Source organism: Vulpes vulpes, chromosome 9 (assembly GCF_048418805.1).
Source record: "Vulpes vulpes isolate BD-2025 chromosome 9, VulVul3, whole genome shotgun sequence".
Classification (NCBI taxonomy): Eukaryota; Metazoa; Chordata; class Mammalia; order Carnivora; family Canidae; genus Vulpes; species Vulpes vulpes.
In genome coordinates this window covers 100,555,404-100,575,781 of record NC_132788.1, presented here as the reverse complement: position 1 = coordinate 100,575,781, position 20,378 = coordinate 100,555,404, and the positions used below count along the sequence as shown (strand labels likewise).

Here is a 20,378-nt window from a genome sequence, read left to right as displayed (position 1 = left end):
CCGAGTTGAAAAAGGGTGTTGCCTGTGTTCTCCTCTAGGATTTTGATGGAATGTTGTCTCACATTTAGATCTCTCATCCATTTTGAGTTTATCTTTGTGTATGGTGCAAGAGAGTGGTCCAGTTTCATTCTTCTGCATGTGGATGTCCAATTTTCCCAGCACCATTTATTGAAGAGACTGTCTTTCTTCCAATGGATAGTCTTTCCTCCTTTATCGAATATTAGTTGACCATAAAGTTGAGGGTCCACTTCTGGGTTCTCTATTCTGTTCCATTGATCTATGTGTCTGTTTTTGTGCCAGTACCACACTGTCTCGATGACCACAGCTTTGTAGAACAACCCGAAATCTGGCATGGTGAAGTCCCCAGCTATGGTTTTCTTTCTTAATATTCCCCTGGCTATTCGGGGTCATTTCTGATTCCACACAAATCTTAAAATAATTTGTTCTAACTCTCTGAAGAAAGTCCATGGTATTTTGATAGGAATTGCATTAAACGTGTAAATTGCCTTGGGTAACATTGACATTTTCAGAATATGTGTGGAGGTTCCTCAAAGAGTTAAAAATAGACTTGCCCTATGACCCAGCAATTGCACTGCTGGGGATTTACCCCAAAGATGCAGGTGCAATGAAACGCCGGGACACCTGCACCCCGATGTTTCTAGCAGCAATGTCCACAATAGCCAAACTGTGGAAGGAGCCTCGGTGTCCATCGAAAGATGAATGGATAAAGACTATGTGGTTTATGTATACAATGGAATATTACTCAGCCATTAGAAACGACAAATACCCACCATTTGCTTCGATGTGGATGGAACTGGAGGGTATTATGCTGAGTGAAATAAGTCAATCGGAGAAGGACAACCATTATATGGTCTCATTCATCTGGGGAATATAAATAATAGTGAAAGGAAATAGAAGGGAAGGGAGAAGATGGGTAGGAAATATCAGAAAGGGACACAGAACATAAAGACTCCTAACTCTGGGAAACAAACTAGGGGTGGTGGAAGGGGAGGAGGGCGGTGGGTGGGGGTGAATGGGAGACAGGCACTGAGGGCGGCACTTGACGGGATGAGCACTGGGTGTTATTCTGCATGTTGGCAAATTGAACACCAATAAAAAATAAATTTATTAAAATAAATAAATAAATAAATAAATAAATAAATAAATAAATAAATAAGACACTGAAAGAATTTGTGACCTCCAAACCAGCTCTGCAAGAAATATTAAGGGCGACTCTGTAAAAGAAAGACAAAGTTCAGGGAAACAATCCAAAAAAACAGGGACTGAATAGGTATCATGATGACACTAAATTCATATCTTTCAATAGTAACTCTGAATGTGAATGGGCTTAATGATCCCATCAAAAGGCACAGGGTTTCAGACTGGATAAAAAAGGAAGACCCATCTATTTGCTGTCTACAAGAGACTCATTTTATTTTATTTTTTTCAAGAGACTCATTTTAGACGTAAGGACACCTACAGCCTGAAAATAAAAAGTTGAAGAACCATTTACCATTCAAAAGGTCCTCAAAAGAAAGCAGGGGTAGCCATCCTCATATCAGATAAACTAAAGTTTATCCCAAATTCTGTAGTAAGAGATGAATAGGGACATTATATCATACTTCAAGGATCTATTCAACAAGAGGACCTAACAATCATGAATATTTATGCCCATAATGTGGGAGCTGCCAAGTATATCACTCAATTAATAACCAAAGTAAAGACATACTTAGATAATAATACACTTATACTGGGAGCTGGAACACAGCTTCCTGTAATTGACTAATCTTCTAAGCACAACATCTCCAAAGAAACAAAAGCTTTAAATGATATACTGGACCAGAGGGATTTCAGAGATATTTACAGAACTTTACATCCAAAGGCAAGTAAGTACACATTCTTCTCAAGTGCACATGGAACTTTCTCCAGAATGGACCACATACTGGGTCACAAATCAGGTCTTAACTGATACCAAAAGATTGGGATCGTCCCCTGCGTATTTTCAGACCATAATGCTTTGAAATTAGAACTAAATCACAAGAAGAAGTATGGAAGGATTTCAAACACGTGGAGGTTAAGGACCATCCTGCTAAAAGATGAAAGGGTCAACCAGGAAATTAGGGAACAATTAAAAAGATTCATGGACACGAATGAGAATGAAGATACAACTGTTCAAAATCTTTGGGATTTTTCTTTCTGAGGCTGCCATTTAATTCCCTTAATCTATCCTCATGATTTGTTTGTCTCTTTTTTCCTCAGTATCCCTCTTTGCCATCAACTTGTCTTCTATGTCACTCACTCTTTCCTCTACCTTGTTAACCCTCATCATTAGGACCTCTAGTTTGGATTGCATCTTATTTAATTGATTTTTAATTTCTTCCTGATTGGACCTAAATTCTGCAGTTATGAAGTCTCTTGAGTCCTTTATGCTTTTTTTCTAGAACCACCAGTAGCTTTATAATTGTGCTTCTGAATTGGCTTTCTGACATTGAAGTGTAATCCAAATTCTGTAACTCTGTGGGAGAGAGGACTGTTTCTGATTCTTTCTTTTGAGGTGAGGTTTTCCTTCTAGTCATTTTGCTCAGTGCAGAGTGGCCAAAAACAAATTGTATTGGGAAAAGGAGAAAAAGAGAGAAGAGAAAGAAGAAAAAAAGAAAAAAGAAAAAAAGAAGGAAAAAAAGAGAAGAAAAGATAAGAAAAAAGGGGGGGAAGCAAACAGAAATAAAAAAAAACAAGGGGGAGTAACCTCTGATTCTGTATACTGTAAATCCCTCGACTTCCCCTGGAACTTTCCAGCGCTGCGTGGTCAATAATTTGTTTTTCCCCTGTCCATCTAGCTGATCTTCTGGGGGAGGGGCCTGCTGTGCTGATTTTCAGGAGTTAGCACTTGGGGGAGCTGTTCAGCCCCCAGCCTGGTGCTGGGCTCAGTGAAAGATGTTTAAGCTGTTTATCTGGTAAGGCCACTGTGAGGCTCAGTGGGGGTTGTTTATCCTGTGAGGCCCCAGGAGGAACAGCAACAGTAGCAGCTGGATTCAGCTCCTGCAGCAACTATGGAGCTCTCAGTCTGCAGGGGCCTGGACGCTCCGGGGGCGGGGCCGCTGATGTGCTCAGCTCTGTGCTGCCCGTAAGCTGGAGTGTCCTTGCTGTCCTGAGCCCTCCTGGCCTCTGCCTGTCCCGGGGGGAGGCCGGATCCTGGGCTGTGTCCCCGGTGCCCTGTGCTCCCGGGCCTGCGCTGTTGGATTTGCGCTCCCGGCGCGCAGACCCCTCCACACGGAGCCGCATCCCGAGCCCCTCAGAGCTGCTCCCGGGTCCAGCCAAGCGCACGCTGCAGCCCTTTAGGGAGCTCGGCCGGGGGTGTGGTGCACTCTCCCTGGGGCGCAGGTGTCTGTTAGTGTCCCAGGGAGCATGAGGGCATCCCCGCCCCTCCTGGGGTCCTGCTCTAACTCCCTGCGAGTGCCTTTCCCCCCCGGGAAGATTGGTGAAGCTCCTGCTTCTCCGGGGATGGGGCTTTCCTGTCCTGGGGGCACTCACCCTGGCCTTTGCTCAGCTCCTCCCCCTTGGATGCCTTTTGTTTCTTTCTTACCCCCACTCCCCACCCCGCCCCCGTCTTCCTACCTTGATAGAAGCATGAATTCTTCTCACTGTAGCATTCCAGCTGTTCTCTCTTTCAATCTCAAGCCGAATTTGTAGGTTTTCAGGATGATTTGAAGGTTATCTAGGTAATTTGGTGGGGACAGGTGACTTGGGGACCCTACTCTTCCGCCGTCTTGCCCTGCCTCCCTCCCATTGACATTTTTCACAGAGCTGTAACAAATAATCCTAAAATTTGCATGGAACCAGAAAAGCCCCCAAATAGGCAAAGGACTGTTGAAAAAGAAAACCAAATCTGGTGGCATCAAAATTTAGGACTTCACGCTCTATTAAAAAGCTGTAATCATTAAGACAGTAGAATACTCGCACAAAAATGGAGCCATAGATCAATGGAACAGAATAGGGAACCCAGAAATGAACCCTCAACTCTACAGTCAATTAATCTTCAACAAAGCAGGAAATACTATCCAATGGAAAAAAGACAATCTCTTCAACAAATGGTGTTGGAAAAATTGGACAGCCACATGGAAGAATGAAACCTGGTCATTTTCTTACAGCATCCACAAAGATAAACTCAAAACAAATAAAAGACCTAAATGTGCAGCAGGAATTCATTAAATTCCTAGAGGAGAACTCGAGCAGAAACCTCTTTGACCTCTGCTGCTGAAACTTTTTGCTAGATATGTCTCCAAATGCAAAAAAAAAAAAAAAAAATGAAGTATCAGGACTTTCATCAAGATAAAAAGCTTTTGCACAGTGAAGGAAACACTGGACAAAGCCAAAGACAACCTACAGAATGGGATATTTTTGCAAATGTTTTATCAGAGACACTTAACTATAAGAAACAAACTCAGGCTGGAGATGAAGGGGTTCAGCATGGGGGTGACCACCATGTACATCACTGAGGCTACTGCACTTGAGTGGGAGCTCTGGGGAGCAGCAGAACTAAGGTACACTCCTAGGTCCATAGAATAAAATAAGGAGACAACAAAGAGGTGAGAAGCACAGGTGGAAAATGCTTTATACTTGCCCTGAGCTGATGAGATTCCACATATGGAGATTATCTTAGAATAAGAGTAAATTATCCCAGTGAGAGGACCAACCCCAGAAACATAGCTACAAAATTCATTACCATTTTACTAAGAAAGATGTCAGAAAAGGCAAGTTGGGTCATCTGACTGAGTTCACAGAAAAAGGGAGGGATTTCCACCTCTCTATAGAAGGACAGTTGCAACACGATTGAGGTTTATAACAAGAAATGCAAGACACCTATGACCCAGGACACAAGAACCAGCCACACACAGAACCAGGGGTTCATGATGACCATGTAGTGCAAGGGTGACAGATGGCCACATGTTGGTCATAAGTCATCACGGCTAGAAGATCCATGTCCAACACTGTAAAGATTACTATAAAGTACATCTGTGTGATGCAGGCTACATAGGTGATTACCTTGCTCTGAGTCTTGATATTCTGCAGCATCTTCAGGACAGTGGTGGAGGTGAAACAGATGTTGACAAAGGAGAGGTTGGTGAGGAAGAAGTACACTGGGGTGAGGAGGCTGGGATCTGTACTGATGACCAGGATGATGAGCAGGTTTCCAAACACAGTGATCAGGTACATGGAGAGGAGCATCCCAAATAGGAGGGGCTGTAATTCTGGTTCCTCTGATAATCCCAGAAGAAGAAACTTTGAAATTTTTGTTCCCTTGCTAGGTTCCATGTGGTGGAAGTGACTTCTGGGAAGAAGGAAGTAACGTGACTGATTTCCACACAAACTAATGTAGTTTTGGAATGTTGGTGAGATTCAGAGCCAAAGACCAAAACAGAATCCTTGAGATGTCTTTGCTGCAAAAAAGGTGATTTTATTAAAGCTCAAAACAGGACCTGTGGGCAGAAAGAGCTGCTACACTGGGGTTGTGAGGAGTGATTATGTACTTTTTAGTCAGTGGGGGTTATGGATAGCCTAAGTCTCTAAGGGATTTAGAAGCAAGGTTTTCAGAATGTTAAGGGGCTAACTGCTTTTAAGATAAAGCTCTTTTTGACTCCTAACTCTGGGAAACGAACTAGGGGTGGTGGAAGGGGAGGAGGGCAGGTGGTGGGGGTGAATGGGTGACGGGCACTGAGGGGGGCACTTGACAGGATGAGCACTGGATGTTATTCTGTATGTTGGCAAATTGAACACCAATAAAAAATTTATTATTAAAAAAAGATAAAGCTCTTTTAGTTATAAACTTTAATACTTCACAGCAGCCATGATTTCCTTCCATGAAAAAGGTCATGCTCTGCATGTTTCAAGTATATATCAATGGGCTGCAAGCCCTACAAGATTTAATTTAAGCTGAATTTCTTTTGCCTTTGTTTCCCACATCAAGACTTGCATTAATCACAGATTTGAAAATCAACTTTTTATATTTTGTAGCCCATTAATTAATTTTAATATGTTGTGCATGGATATGGCCCCCTTTAAAGAATCCACTGCGTCATATCTAATCATTTTTTTTTACCAACTAGCTTCTTTCCTAAGAAATCATATATTCTTCATGATTCATATATTCTTCATCACCTGGGCAGCCCCGGTGGCCCAGCGGTTTAGCACCACCTTCAGCCCAGGATGTGATCCTGTAGACCCAAGATCAACTCCCACGTCAAGCTCCCTTCATGAAGCCTGCTTCTCCCTCTGCCTGTGTCTCTGCCTCTCTCTCTGTGCCTCTCATGAATAAATAAATAAAATATTTAAAAAAAAACAAATCATATATTGTATAGTTTTACAAAGAAATTCTTCAAATATCTCAGGAATATTAATTGACTGCTGATCATGTTTAAGGAATTATGTAAGACATGGTTGTTTTAATGTTTACATTTCATTAGAGACTCAAAGCAAGCTTAACTTGACAATAGCCAAGTTCTAAAGTCCTGTGAACCTCACATTCAGCCTACAGAAAGTCCTTAGAAACTTGTTATCTCTACCACCCTCCCTCCACAAGCTGAAAAGTGTATAGCCAGTCTTCCTCACAGTCCCCATGCAGCTCTCTCTGTCCATGAGTCCTGACTCTTGCTATAGTAAAAGCACATTTTTTCATCATAAAATGACTCAAGAATTCTATCCTGACCTTTGCATGTAGCAACGCACATCATAAATGATATTCCATTTGACAAGGATAGCCTGTTATATATCAAAAACTGACACAGTAATCCAAGTGATCAGACTTGAGGCAATTAAAATATGTGCTACTTTTTATTTGTAGCATATGTTCTGACAAATGAGGAGAGCACTCATGATCATTCTGTCATTCAAGCTTATTTCCAATGACTTTATGAACAAGTAACTACATGTGGGCTCTCTTCCAGGTCCCTGGAAGAATTTGAAAGACATGCATGTTTGTGCAGAACTGGTAACCCTGACCCACATAAATGGTAAGACATAAAGCTCTCCTGTGAAGCATCCTCAGGTCATGCAGGGGGAAGGGATTTCTGAGCAGGAAGGAGATAGGAAATAGATGATATTAATACTGTTCATCTGCCCTCCCTTAACATTTGTGACAAATATTGGGAAAAGAGAGTCATTTTGTGTACCAACAGAAAGAGTCATGATAGCAAGTAACATTGGAAATTTTCAAGTAGAAACAGGAAGATAATTCAGTGATAAAACATACAAAACACTAACCAACCCTTCACCTCAAAGAATAAACCCTCTCATTGTAGACATTGGTGTCCACATGCTTCAGTAAATAGATGTACAGCATGAACAGTGATAGAAAGAGAGAAAGAAACAGAAAGAAAGAAAGAAAGAAAGAAAGAAAGAAAGAAAGAAAGAAAGAAAGAAAGAAGAAAAAAGAAAGAAAGATTTTGTGTAGTAACAAAATAAGTATTTAGAAATTTTGCTTCATCATATTTATGTTCATCTTGATGCTAAGAACATACCCGGTCTATCTATTTATTCAGATTTGTCTTTCCATGTAGATTCCACTGAGAGATAGGTACTTGCTAATCAGTGTTTGCAGGGACTATGATAGGCTTTCTGGATATCCAGGTGAATCACAGAATAAAAGCAAGAGACCAATTTAGAAACACAAGAACGTATTTGTAGAGTAAGTGCCTGACATTAATCTTTTTGATTGTAATATAAGTTCCTGACTTTAAGTTTTTTATTTCGGAGGCATCCATTTCAAAGACAGTTCTGTTGAAGAAACACCTCGTCAGATGAGACACAATTACCAGATAAGCACTCAATTTGCCCCAGCCATGAAATACCTTTTCAGAAAGCCCTGAGTAACCTTGAGACTGACACATGAGTGACTCTGCTTTTCCCTTCAGCACCTGAATTCTACTCATACAATATTCTACAAAAGGGTGAACCCACAACCCACTCTGGCCATGGACCTCAATAAAGGCAGATCCCTCAGCTGCACTCCCTCTCCTTCTGATTGATGTATTTCCCATCTCTGAGACCTCCTTGAATGACCCTTGGGCATCCCATATGCCCTCAGGACCTTGTGAGGAATAATCATGGTTTTGTTAGAGTTCTCTGATGGGTGTTGCTAAGTCATGTCTTGCAATCACAATAAGAATGCAAGGCACACAGCAAAGGCTCTGGTCAGAGAAGAATCTGTGGGAATGTCCACAAGCACATGGGCACAGGGGAGTGCCCGGCTTCCCTAGCCCATGCATCCCTGTCAGGAGCTTAAGACATAAACAGAACAGTGTAAGAATTCACATTATCAGGAAGAAGAGTGAAGGTAGTGACAGAAAAGATTTTCAGGGTGTAAATTGGGGTTTTGTATTCTCCTGTACAATAAAGTTACTTGAAGGGATTAGTGGACAAGTGGAGTTTCTTCCATCTGAAGAACACAACCCATGACTATTCTTTCGGGAAATCTAAGGAAAATTTATTTGACATGATACAAGTCATTTGAAATGAAATTATTTTTAAGAAATCCAACATGTCCCATGTAAGATACAGAAATTTGTAGGCATTCGTGATCCAAGGTTGGGGAAAACATTGGATCCTTTGAAAATGGACAAAGGGGAAACTGTATAACAGAAAGAGCTGAAGCTTAAAAATGGGGGTACTTAAATATATGAAGACAGTTTAATTCAAAGAAATGGAAATTCCAGGAAATAAACAGAAAGTATAGATTTCTACTTCCTCAGTCTGATCAAAGACTGGCTCTGCAACTATGAGCCCTGCAATCATAGGCACTTGTACAGCCCCGTGACAATTGGCCCTTACATCACTGGAACCCCAATGATTCTTCTCAGAGCCATTTTTATGTCCCTGTTCCTCAGACTATAGATGAAGGGGTTCAGCATGGGTGTGACCACCGTGTACATCACTGAGGCCACTGCACTTGCGTGGGAGCTCTGGGTAGCAGCAGAGCTAAGGTACACACCAAGCATCGTACAATAAAATAAACAGACAACCGAGAGGTGAGATGCACAGGTGGAAAATGCTTTATACTTGCCCTGAGCTGATGATATTCCACGTATGGAGGATACGATCTTAGAATAAGAGTAAAGGATCCCAGCAAAAGGACCCCCACCCAGCAGGAGAGCTGCAAAATACATCACCAAGTTATTAAGAAAGGTGTCAGAACAGGCAAGTTGGACCATTTCATTGAGTTCACAGAAAAAGTGGGGGATATTCAAGTGTGTACAGAAGGAAAGCCGCAACATCATTAAACTCTGTAGCAAGGAATTCAGGATACATATTATCCAGGATACCAGAACCAGCAGTCCACAGAGCAGGGGGTTCATGATGACCATGTAGTGCAGGGGGTGGCAGATGGCCACATACCGGTCATAGGCCATCACACTCAGAAGAAAGACATCCAACACAGCAAAGAGTATGAGGAAATAAATCTGTGTAATGCAACCTGCATAGCTTATGACTTTGCTCTGAGTCTGGATGTTCCACAGCATCTTGGGGATGGTGGTGGAGGTGAAGCAAATGTCTACAAAGGACAGGTTGGCAAGGAAGAAGTACATGGGCGTGTGCAGATTGGGGTCTGTGCTGATGGACAGGATGATGAGCAGATTTCCAAACACAGTGATCAGGTACATGGAGAGGAAAAGTCCAAATATGAGGGGCTGCAGTTCTGGTTTCTCTGAAAATCCCAGAAGATAAAATTCAGAAATTTGTGTATCATTTCCTGATTCCATGTGGTGGAGTTGACTTCTGGAAAAATAGGGAAATAACATAACTGATATTCATACAAATTTGCATTACTCAAAGACTTGAAATGCTCTATTTTATATTTTGCAGCCCAGAGATACCTCTTTTTTTTATCCCATATAAATTTTATTTCCACTAGTGCTGGGCAGTGTAAGCCTCAGCAAAAGGATGACAATATGCAATAAACCATGGTAGAAAAGTGGTTTTGTGTGCTGGAATCTTATGTTTTACTGAACTTTCTCCCCTGTGATAACCAATAACTTAATTTATTTTATTTTCTATTTTTTTATTGAAGTTTGATTTGCCAACATATAGTATAACTAGAGAGTATTTTGCTGAGTGAAGTAAGTCAATCTGAGAAGGACAATCATTATATTGTTTCACTCATATGGGCAATATAAGAAATAGTGAAAGGGATTATAGGGGAAAGAGGGAAAATGAGCAGGAAAAATTAGAGAGGGTGACAAAACATGAGAGACTTCAGAGATATTTCTTATTTTGTTTTTTGTTTTTGTTTTGTTCTGTTTTTGATTCCCCAGCATGGACCCCAACATGGTGCTTGAAGCAATGACCCTAGGTCAAGACCTAATCTGAGAGTGCCTGGGTGGCTCAGTCGGGTAGGTGTCTGCTTTTGGTTCAGGTCATGATCCTGGGGTGGTGGGATTGAGTCACACATTGGGCTTCCTGCTTCTCCCTCCCTCCCCTCCACCTCACTCCTTCTCTCTCTCTTTCTCTCTCTCTCTCTCTCTCTCCCTCAAACAAATAAATAAAATCTCTTAAAAAACTGAGCTGAAATCAAGAGTCAGCTGCTCAATGGACCTAGCCAAACAGATGCCCCCAGGAATACTTCTTAATAAGTTTTTGTGGTATGGTCCCCTTTAGGGGATCTCCTCTGCCACATCTGACATGTTTTTTAAATTAGATTCCTTCATAGTAAATCATATATTTATAATTTTACTGAGAAATACTTCAAATATTTCAGGAATATAAATCTCTGACCAAGTTTCAGGCACTAACTAAGCAATGAGCATAAAGTGCTAAAGAACAGAAGTCCCTACAGTGATGGAGAAAGAATGGATAAGCAAGTAACAAAATTATAGAATTTTTCAGATGGTAAGAAGTACTAGGAAGAAAAGGAGAACAGGGATAAAGCAGAGTGTGAATAGTACATTCTATTTTCATGGTTTTGTAGAAGTGTGTACCTGCAGAGAACGGCCAGTGCAAAGGCCCCAAGGAAGGTAGTTGTCTCCAATGTTCAAGTCAAAGAAGCACAGCCAGTGCTGCAAGGGGAATGATCAGGAGGGAGACGGAAGAAAGACATGGTCAGACATGCTGAAGAGGGAAGTGGCCTCTCTGCTACCTCTGAAACCTCATGGCACAGGGACTTCCCTGTCCTCTTCCATTGTGTTTATCCTGCTGCAAAAGCATCCCAGGAATTGAACCAGATCTCCTTCTTAGTGGAGATTGAGAACTCGATTGAGTTCTGGCCCCTGGATTGTGTCAGCTTGGGATTTATGAGTCCTGGCACCCTACTATGGGGACTGTTCACACTCTACAGGTCACACAACCACAGGACAGCATGGCCTGGGTTGTGTTATTCCCCTGCCTTTCTCAACTTTGTCAGCCTGATGATGCCAGGATGGACCCAACCCAAATAGGTCAGGTCAGTGATCTTTCCCCTGCAAAATGCAGAAGTGGCTCCCAGAAATGCCAATTCTTACATCTTCCATGGACAAATAGAACTGGGTCACCATATTCAGATGGCCATCTTCTGCTGTATATTTCACAAACATTTTTTAAAAATCTAAGAAGAGGAAAGAAAAAGAGTGAGAGAGGGGGACATGAAATAAAAGGGGGAAAATAATAAGCTCAGGTGCCCCTGACAGACTCTGAGGAAGAATATTCTCCCTTATTTCTGGCAGCATTCCACCTTGATTATATCCCCTGATGCCCAGCAAAAATAATAGGAGAATAAATTAAACACATCCAAAAAACAAAAGTAGTGATACCTTTATAATATCAAAAACTTTTATATGGTAGACCCAGGAGAAAAATTGAGCAAGGTAAAACCAGTACTTCACAAAAGCAAGTATACATAATACAACAAAAGGTGGGCATTTGAAATATCAAGCATAGAAGACTTATTTTTCATGTGCCTCCTGCATAATTGGCTGATTTATTTCTATGTGGTCTGATGGGGGTGAAGTTAGCCCCTTTCTCCCTTCCCTTAAGTGGCAGCCATTCATTGATATGCCTGGGATTTAGGTATTGATCCCTCTTTTGACAAAGACATTGGGCATACTCTAATCCTCATTCTTGATTTCATCCAATGTGCAAAGGTACATGCAGACCATGCTCTATAAATCTTGCTGATTTATGACAGTCTATCTTTTTATACCAAACAATTTTGCTTCATATGATTATGCTTGAGAGCATTATGTCACCTGTACATTTATATTGTTGTACTCTGTCCTCAGTGCTATACTGCAACATGCAAAAAAAAAGAAGGGACTTTGCCTTCTTTGTTCATTTTTCATTTTGTCACAAAATCTGCAAATATATGTGTTTAATATAAAAATATCTAAGAAGATGAAAAGTGGGATCCCTGGGTGGCGCAGCAGTTTAGCGCCTGCCTTCAGCCCAGGGCATGATCCTGGAGTCCTGGGATCAAGTCCCACATCAGGCTCCTGGCATGGAGCCTGCTTCTCCCTCTGCCTGTGTCTCTGCCTCTCTCTCTCTCTCTTTCAGTGTCTTTCATGAATAAGTAAATAAAAATCTTTAAAAAAGATGAAAAGTTATGGAATAAAAAAAAAGAGGATAATGAAACCAGGTTAAAATGGGTAAGTTTCAAACCAACTGTCCTAGGCAAAGTTATATGAAAGATTAAAACTAAATGAAATCAGATATGAAATAGCAATTATTAATATCAACATGGATCAATAATAAAATTGTCAAGGGCCTACACAAAAGAGTGTAATATATAATATCCCTAGAATGCTCAGTTTTTATTTGTTAAGAGTCAAGAATTATAATACCCACCATTTGCTTTGACGTGGATGGAACTAGAGGGTATTATGCTGAGTGAAATAAGTCAATTGGAGAAGGACAAACATTATATGGTCTCATTCATTTGGGGAATATAAATAATAGTGAAAGGGAATAAATGGGAAAGGAGAAAAAATAAGTGGGAAATATCAGAAAGGGAGACAGAACATGGAAGACTCCTAACTCTGGGAAACAAACTAGGGGTGATAGAAGGGGAGGAGGGTGGGGGGTGGGGGTGACTGAGTGGCGGGCACTGAGGTGGGCACTTGACGGGATGAGCACTGGGTGTTATTCTGTATGTTGGTAAATTGAACACCAATAAAAATAAATTTATTATTAAAAAAATAGTCAAGAATTAGGTCTCAGTGTATCTGAGGGTATCTCAGGGCATCACCATATGGTAAGATAGTATTTAATTTCAGTGGGAAAGTTTGAATTGCTAAATAAATGCTGGCATAAAGGGATATCTATCTGGAACAATATGAAATTGGTCCCACCTCTCAGATCTTATAAAAACCCAGAGGGATTATGACGTCAGTGTGTAACCATAAAATATAATAAAACATCAGGAAAACTGCACAAAATTTACAGATGGGAAACACCACTTTAATAAAGAAAGAAACTCAGAAGTAGGTAGACATATTTAAATAAAAGTTTAAAATTTTATGGTCAAAATATCTTCCAAATATCAATTAAGAAACAATGATCTGAGGACATCATTTGAAATGCTGATAATGTTTTTTAAATAAAGAGAGTAACATAAAGGCATATAATAATAAATTCCAAACAGATTGGCCATCAAATATCTGAAGTTCACTGAAATTGACAGAAACAACAAGACGGATGCCTGGATGGCTCAGCAGTTGAGCATCTGCCTTTGGCTTGGGGCATGATCCTGGTCCAGGGATTGAGTCCTGCATCAGGCTCCCTGTGAGGAGCTTGCTTCTCCCTCTGTCTATGTGTCTGCCTCTCTCCCTCTGTCTGTCGTGAATAAATAAATAAAATCAAAAGAAGAAAGAAAGAAAGAAAGAAAGAAAGAAAGAAAGAAAGAGAAAGAAGAAAGAAAGAAAGAAAGAAAGAAAGAAAGAAAGAGAAAGAAGAAAGAAAGAAAAGAAAAGAAAAAAAAGAAAGGAAAAGAAAAAAAAAGAAAAGAAAAGAAGAAACATCGCTATCACCAGCAACCTGGAGAAGAAGCTTACACCTGTTACATTCTTTGTAGTTGGAACTTTTAAACTGATAGCCAAGGGGTTACTGTGAATTTTCTGGCAGAAAATAAGTGTTACAAGGTGGAAGGCAGATTCTGAAGACAGGTTTGTTCCAAATACTGATAGTCTTTAACTCAGGGTTTCTCTGTCTCTGCACCAAGGACATTCTGGCCAGAGTTTGCCCTGGAGTGAGGTGTGTCCTGAGTACGGTAGAGTGTTTAGAGCATCCCTAGCCTCCACCCACTCTCTCCAGTGTGACAGGCAAAGCTGGCTCCAGACAGTGATCAATGTCCTCCAGGGACATTGGAAATAAAATCACACCCAATTAGGCCATACATTGAATTTAACAATCTCAACATACTTTTTCTAGCATTGCAATAACAGCAATTTAATGATAAACAATATGAAAGACCTTCAAAAGTCTGAGCTGCAGTCACTCTGTGACATTAGCACTGGATAAATACATTAATTACTAAAGCAAACAAACACAATGACCTCTTGCTCTGGCCTAAGTTGAATTGGGTCTCAGGTGATGACGGGTCCATGTTCTTGGCTTTCATTCTCTCTGACCATCTCATCTACCGTCTACTGGAGTGTTGGACTCACCTGGCTGAGGTGAGTCCTTATGACAGGAAGGTCACCTTGTGGAATTCGGACTTCCTCCGTGGATGACAGATGATAGGGACTCAAGCTCTGACCTCAGCCAAGGAAGTAGGAAGGAGTGAGGCATCGGCCTCCAGCCAGACAAGAAGCATAGCCATTCCTGTCCAAGGTTGCAAGGGCTAAAGGACTGGAGGCGAAGAGGTATTTACAGTTTTCTGTATCTGCTTATTAGGCATCTTTTCCTCTTGTGTCTCCAGCATGGTTCCCAAGTGGAAAATTGTTTTGCACATAAGGAAATTTCTCTAATGAATCTTTGTTCCCAGGAGACCTGTTTAGAAGTGGTGAATCCAGGTTTTTTAAGTTTTTATGTAAATTCCAGTTGATTTCTTTTTATTCCCTTTCTCTGAACTTAACCACCTTCCTGATGTGTGAATCCCCTAGCATCTTATCCCAGCTTGAAGTTATAATTTCTCAAAGTCTGTGACCAAGTAACCTGCCTAGATTAGGTCTCTTGATCTTCAAATCATTGACCTGTGATGGGGACCCAGCCCCACTATCTCCTCACAGGGAGAAGTTTTTTTTAATAAGGTGGAGAAGCTGGTTTGTTTTTAAAAACCTACCCCTGAGCTTTGGAGCCAAAGTACAATGGGAAGGCATAGTTTGGGATAAAGAACACTAGCTTTATTGTTTTGCCAGGCAAAGGAGGCTGCAGCATGCCAGGCCTTCAAAAAACTGAAAGCCCAACCAGGAAGAAGGGGCTGGGATTTTTTTTAGAGAAATAGAGGGTCTAGTTGGTTTTGGCAGGAATTGTGTCAAGAGCTCCTTTGTCACTCTTCAGGGTGGTTACTGGGTTCTTGAAACAAAAGGCTGAGAAGGGAGGAGAGGACATTTGTGGAAGGGAAGAAAAAAGTTACTTTAAGGGTTGAAGTCCCAGGTCAGTCAGGAGGAGAAGGCTGAGCTCTCCCCCTTCCAGGGAGATCTCCCCACCCAGCAGCACCCAGAGACACAACAACCTACCTTCCAGCCTTAACTTGATGGTCCATCCCTGCTGGGTGCCCCTCATCCCCTTCCTGACTCCACAACTAGATCACCCTCTGGATTAAAACTTTTTTTTCTTGACACAATGTGGAGAGGAAATCCCCCAAAGGATAAATTTATTTCCATGAAAAAAATAAGCTTTATTGAAGCAATAGTGCAGCAATTTTTTTATTTGAATTCAATTAGCTAACATATAGTAGTACATCATCAGATTCAGATGTAGTGCTCAACAATGTATCAGTTTCGTATAGCACTCAGTCCTCATCACACACATCACAGGCCCTCCTTAATGCCCATCACCCAGTCACCCCATTGCCCCCACCTACCTCCTTCCAGCATCCTCAGTTTTTTCCTAGGGTCTCTCATAGTTTTTCTCCCTCTCTGATGACTTACCATTCAGTTTTCCCCCCCTTTCCCTATGATCCTCTGCTCTGTCTCTTATATTCCACATATAAGTGAAATCATATGATAATTGTGTTTCTCTTATTGACTTATTTCATTCAGCATAATACCCTCCAGTTCCAACCATTTTGATATAAATGGTAAGTATTCATCTTTTCTGATGGCTGAGCAATATTCCAGTGTGTGTGTGTGTGTGTGTGTGTGTGTGACAGCTTCTTTATCCATTCATCTGTCACTGGACATCTCAGCTCAGCTCTGTAGCCAAGCTGTAAAAGAGCAATGTGGATTTTTGTTTAACTTTTTGCTTTTAATTGCTTTCAGATTCTTGATAATAAACATTTGGCACTAAACACATTAACATCACGACAATTTTGCCATTATAAGAGGCAACTGGGTGGCTCTGTGGGTTAAGTGCCCAACTCTTAATCTCAGGGTTGTGAGTTCAAGCCCCTGCATGGGCTCCAAGATGAGTTTGGAGACCACTTTTTTTAATGTATTTTTGCTGGTACAATTAGGGATTTCTTTATCACAAGATCAGAGCTGTCATTTAGTCCTTCATTATACAACATTTCTTAATATAAAGAGGTATACCTAGGTCTCTGTATATGCTATCACTTGTACTGAGAACCTTATAGTGGTTGTTCAATTTATATAACATGTTTATTTTGGTAAACATGTTATCCTTGAGGAAGTACGTTTCTCAGCTCCATTCTCCATGCAAGAGTAGCACGTGGTGGCATCTAGTGATCTACCCCAACTTAATGTTCAAGTATGTGATGGGCATTGAGTGTGATTTTCCCAGGATCCTTCCAGTTTTCAAGCTCTGGAGCAATGGTTCTCAGCCAGAAATGAGTTTTCCTCTAGGGATTCCTGGTAATGTCTAATGCTCTAATGTCTACATCCAAAAGAAAGCATCCTCCAAAAATGGAATTACACTGCCCCAAATGTCAGAGGGAAAAGTGAGAAAATGTATTCTAAACCAGCACTTCTCCAAGTTCAATTTTTACAACATATCCGTGCATCCACACAGATCATACTACAAATGCAGAATCTGATCACAGGTCCTGGGCCCCAGAGATTCTGCATTTCTAGCAAGCTCCTGGGTGATGTTGATGGTCAGATTCTAGTCTGTGGGCCACTTTGATTATCAAGACTGTGATCCTGTGTTGGAGATAAGTGTAGGTAGTTTTATGTCTTCTGCACCAAAAACTGTGGTTGTATGTACTTTTGAGGGAATAGTACATCCCCTCATTCTAGAGGCTGCATAAATTCTATGTTTGTTTCTTTTTTATACAGGCCCATGAGCGACACAAAATAATGCACTTGTTTTTGGGGGGATTTTTAAATATATTTATATATTATAATGTTTTGTAATAGAATTGACAAGCAAGGTTACATAAATTTCAGGAGTACACACCACAGAAGAAAGAATCAGAAACTACTCTCTGCCACAGAGTTGCAGAATTTGGATTACAATTCAATGTCAGAGAGCCAATCAGAATCACAATTATAAAGCTACTGTGGCTCTGGAAAAAAGCATAAAAGATTGAAGAAACCTCATGATTGCAGAATTTAGATCTAATCAGACCGAAATTCAACGTCAATTAAATGAGATGCAACCTAAACTGGAGGTCCTAATGCTGAGGGTTAATGAGGTAGAAGAGTGAGCAACATAGAAGACAAGTTGATGGCAAGGAAGGAAGCTGAGGAGAAACGAGAAAAACAATTAAAAGACCATGAGGAAAGGTTAGGGAAATAAATGATAGCCTCAGAAGGAAAAATCTACATATAATTGGGGTTCCAGAAAGCGCTGAGAGGGACAGAGTACCAGAAAGCATATTTGAACAAATCATTCTCAATCATAGTTGAGAACTTCTCTAATTTGAGGAGAGAAACTGTCATTCAGGTCCAGGAGATAGAGAGGTCCCACCCCCCCCCAAAAAAAAACTATTCAACACCTCAACAATTAATAGTGAAAATTGCAAATTCCAAAGATAAAGAGAAAACCCTTAAAACAGCAAGAGACAAGAGATCTCTAACTTATAGGGAGAAATATTAGATTAACAGCAGACCTATCCACAGAGACCTGGCAAGCCAAAAAGGGCTCGCAGGATATATTAAGGATACTAACTGAGAAGAACATGCAGCCAAGAATACTTTATCCAGCAAGGCTGTCATTCAGAATAAAAAGAGAGATAAAGAGCTTCCAAGATAGGCAGAAACTGAAAGAATATGTGGCCTCCAAACAGCTCTGCAAGAAATATTAAGGGGGACCCTGTAAAAGAAAGAGGAAATCCAAAGAAACAATCCACAAAACCAGGGACTGAATAGGTATTATGATGACACTAAATTCATATCTTTCAATAGTAACTCTGAACGTGAATGGACTAAATGATCGCATCAAAAGACACAGGGTTTCAGACTGGATAAAAAAGCAAGACCCATCTATTTGATGTCTACAAGAGACTCATTTTAGACCCTAGGACACCTCCAGCCTGAAAATGAAAGGGTGGATAACTATTTACCATTCAAATGGTCCTCAAAAGAAAGCTAGGGAAGCAATCCTCATGTCAGATAAATAAAATTTTATCCCAAGGACTCTAGTAGGAGATGAAGAGGGACACTATATCAAACTACAAGGATCTATCCAACAAGAGGACCTAAAAATCATAAAAATTTATGCCCATAATGTGGGAGCTGCCAAGTATATCAATCAATTAATAACCGAAGTAAAGACATACTTAGATAATGGTACACTAGTAGTAGGAGAATTCAACATGGCACTTTCTGCAAATGACAGATATTCTAAGCACAACATCATCAAAGAAACAAGAGCTTTAAATGATACACTGGACCAGATGGATTTCACAGGTATATACAGAACTTTGCATCTGAATGCAACTGAATACACATTCTTCGCAAGTGCACATGGAACTTTCTCCAGAATAGAACACATGCTGGGTCACAAATCAGGTCTCAACCAATACCAAAAGATTGAGATTGTCCCCTGCATATTTTCAGACCACAATGCTTTGAAACCAGAACTCAATCACAAGAAGAAATTTGGAGAAAATTCAGGCACGTGGAGGTTAAAGAGCATCCTAAAAAGAAAATGGGTCAACTAGGAAATTAGAGAAGAATTAAAAAGATTCATAGAAACTAATGAGAATGAAGAGGGAGGGGCAAGATGGCTGAAGAGTAGGGTCTCCAAGTCACCTGTCCCCACCAAATTACCTAGATAACCTTCAAGTCATAATGAAAATCTACGAATTCGGCCTGAGATTTAAAGAGAGACCAGCTGGAACGCGACAGTGAGAAGAGTTCGCGCTTCTATCAAGGTAGGAAGACGGGGAAAGAAATAAAGAAACAAAAGGCCTCCAAGGGGGAGGGGCCCCACGAGGAGCCGGGCTGAGGCCGGGGCGAGTGTCCCCAGGACAGGAGAGCCCCGTCCCGGAGGAGCAGGAGCTGCACCAACCTTCCCGGGCGGAAAGGCCTCGCAGGGAGTTAGAGCAGGACCCAGGAGGGCGGGGATGCCCTCGGGCTCCCGGGGACACTAACAGGCACCTGCGCGACCAGGAGAGTGCGCCATACCCCACGGCCGAGCTTGCTAAAAGACTGCAGCGTGCACGGCTGGACCCGGAGCAACTCGGAGGGGCTCCGGCGGAGGCTCCGCGGAGGGGGCTTCGCGGCTCCGGGAGCAGCTCGGAGGGGCTCGGGCATAGGAAGAGGCTCCATGCAGAGGGGGCTGCGCGGCTTCGGGAGCAGGTAGGAGGAGCTCAGGCGGCGGCTCCGCGGAGGGGGCTACGGGGCGGGAGCGCGAATCCAACAGCGCAGGCCCCGGAGCACAGGGCGCCGGGACACAGCCCAGGATCCGGCCTCCCCCCGGGACAGGCAGAGGCCGGGAGGGCCCAGGACAGCGAGGACGCTCCTGCCCCGAGCTGAGCACATCAGCGGCCCCGCCCCGGAGCCTCCAGACCCTGCAGACGGAGAGCCCCGGAGTTACTGTGGGGCTGAATCCAGGGCTCCAGAGCCGGCCCCGCCACTGTGGCTTCCTCCCGGGGCCTCACGGGGTAAACAACCCCACTGAGCCCTGCACCAGGCAGAGGGCAGAGCAGCTCCCCCCAAGGGCTAACACCTGAGAATCAGCACAGCAGGCCCCCCCACCACACCAGCTAGACGGACAAGTTCCAGGGGAAGTCAAGGGACTTAAAGTACACAGAATCAGAAGATACCCCCGTGGTTTTTTGTTTTTGTTTTTGTTGTTGTTGTTTGTTTGTTTGTTTGTTTGTTTGTTTGTTTTTTGCTTTTGAAATCTGTTTG

At 41.9% G+C, this 20,378-nt stretch overlaps 1 protein-coding gene and 1 pseudogene across 1 annotated transcript; both read right to left on the bottom strand.

Annotated features, from left to right (window-relative positions):
• Positions 1-4,412: 4,412 nt before the first annotated feature.
• On the bottom strand, positions 4,413-5,313 carry LOC112913215 (olfactory receptor-like protein OLF4; annotated as a pseudogene).
• Positions 5,314-8,819: 3,506 nt separating this feature from the next.
• Positions 8,820-9,752, bottom strand: LOC112913214 (olfactory receptor-like protein OLF4). Its single transcript, XM_025989815.2, has one exon. It carries the CDS (start codon positions 9,750-9,752, stop codon positions 8,820-8,822), a length of 933 nt encoding a protein of 310 aa, XP_025845600.1.
• Between the last annotated feature and the right edge of the window lie 10,626 nt (positions 9,753-20,378).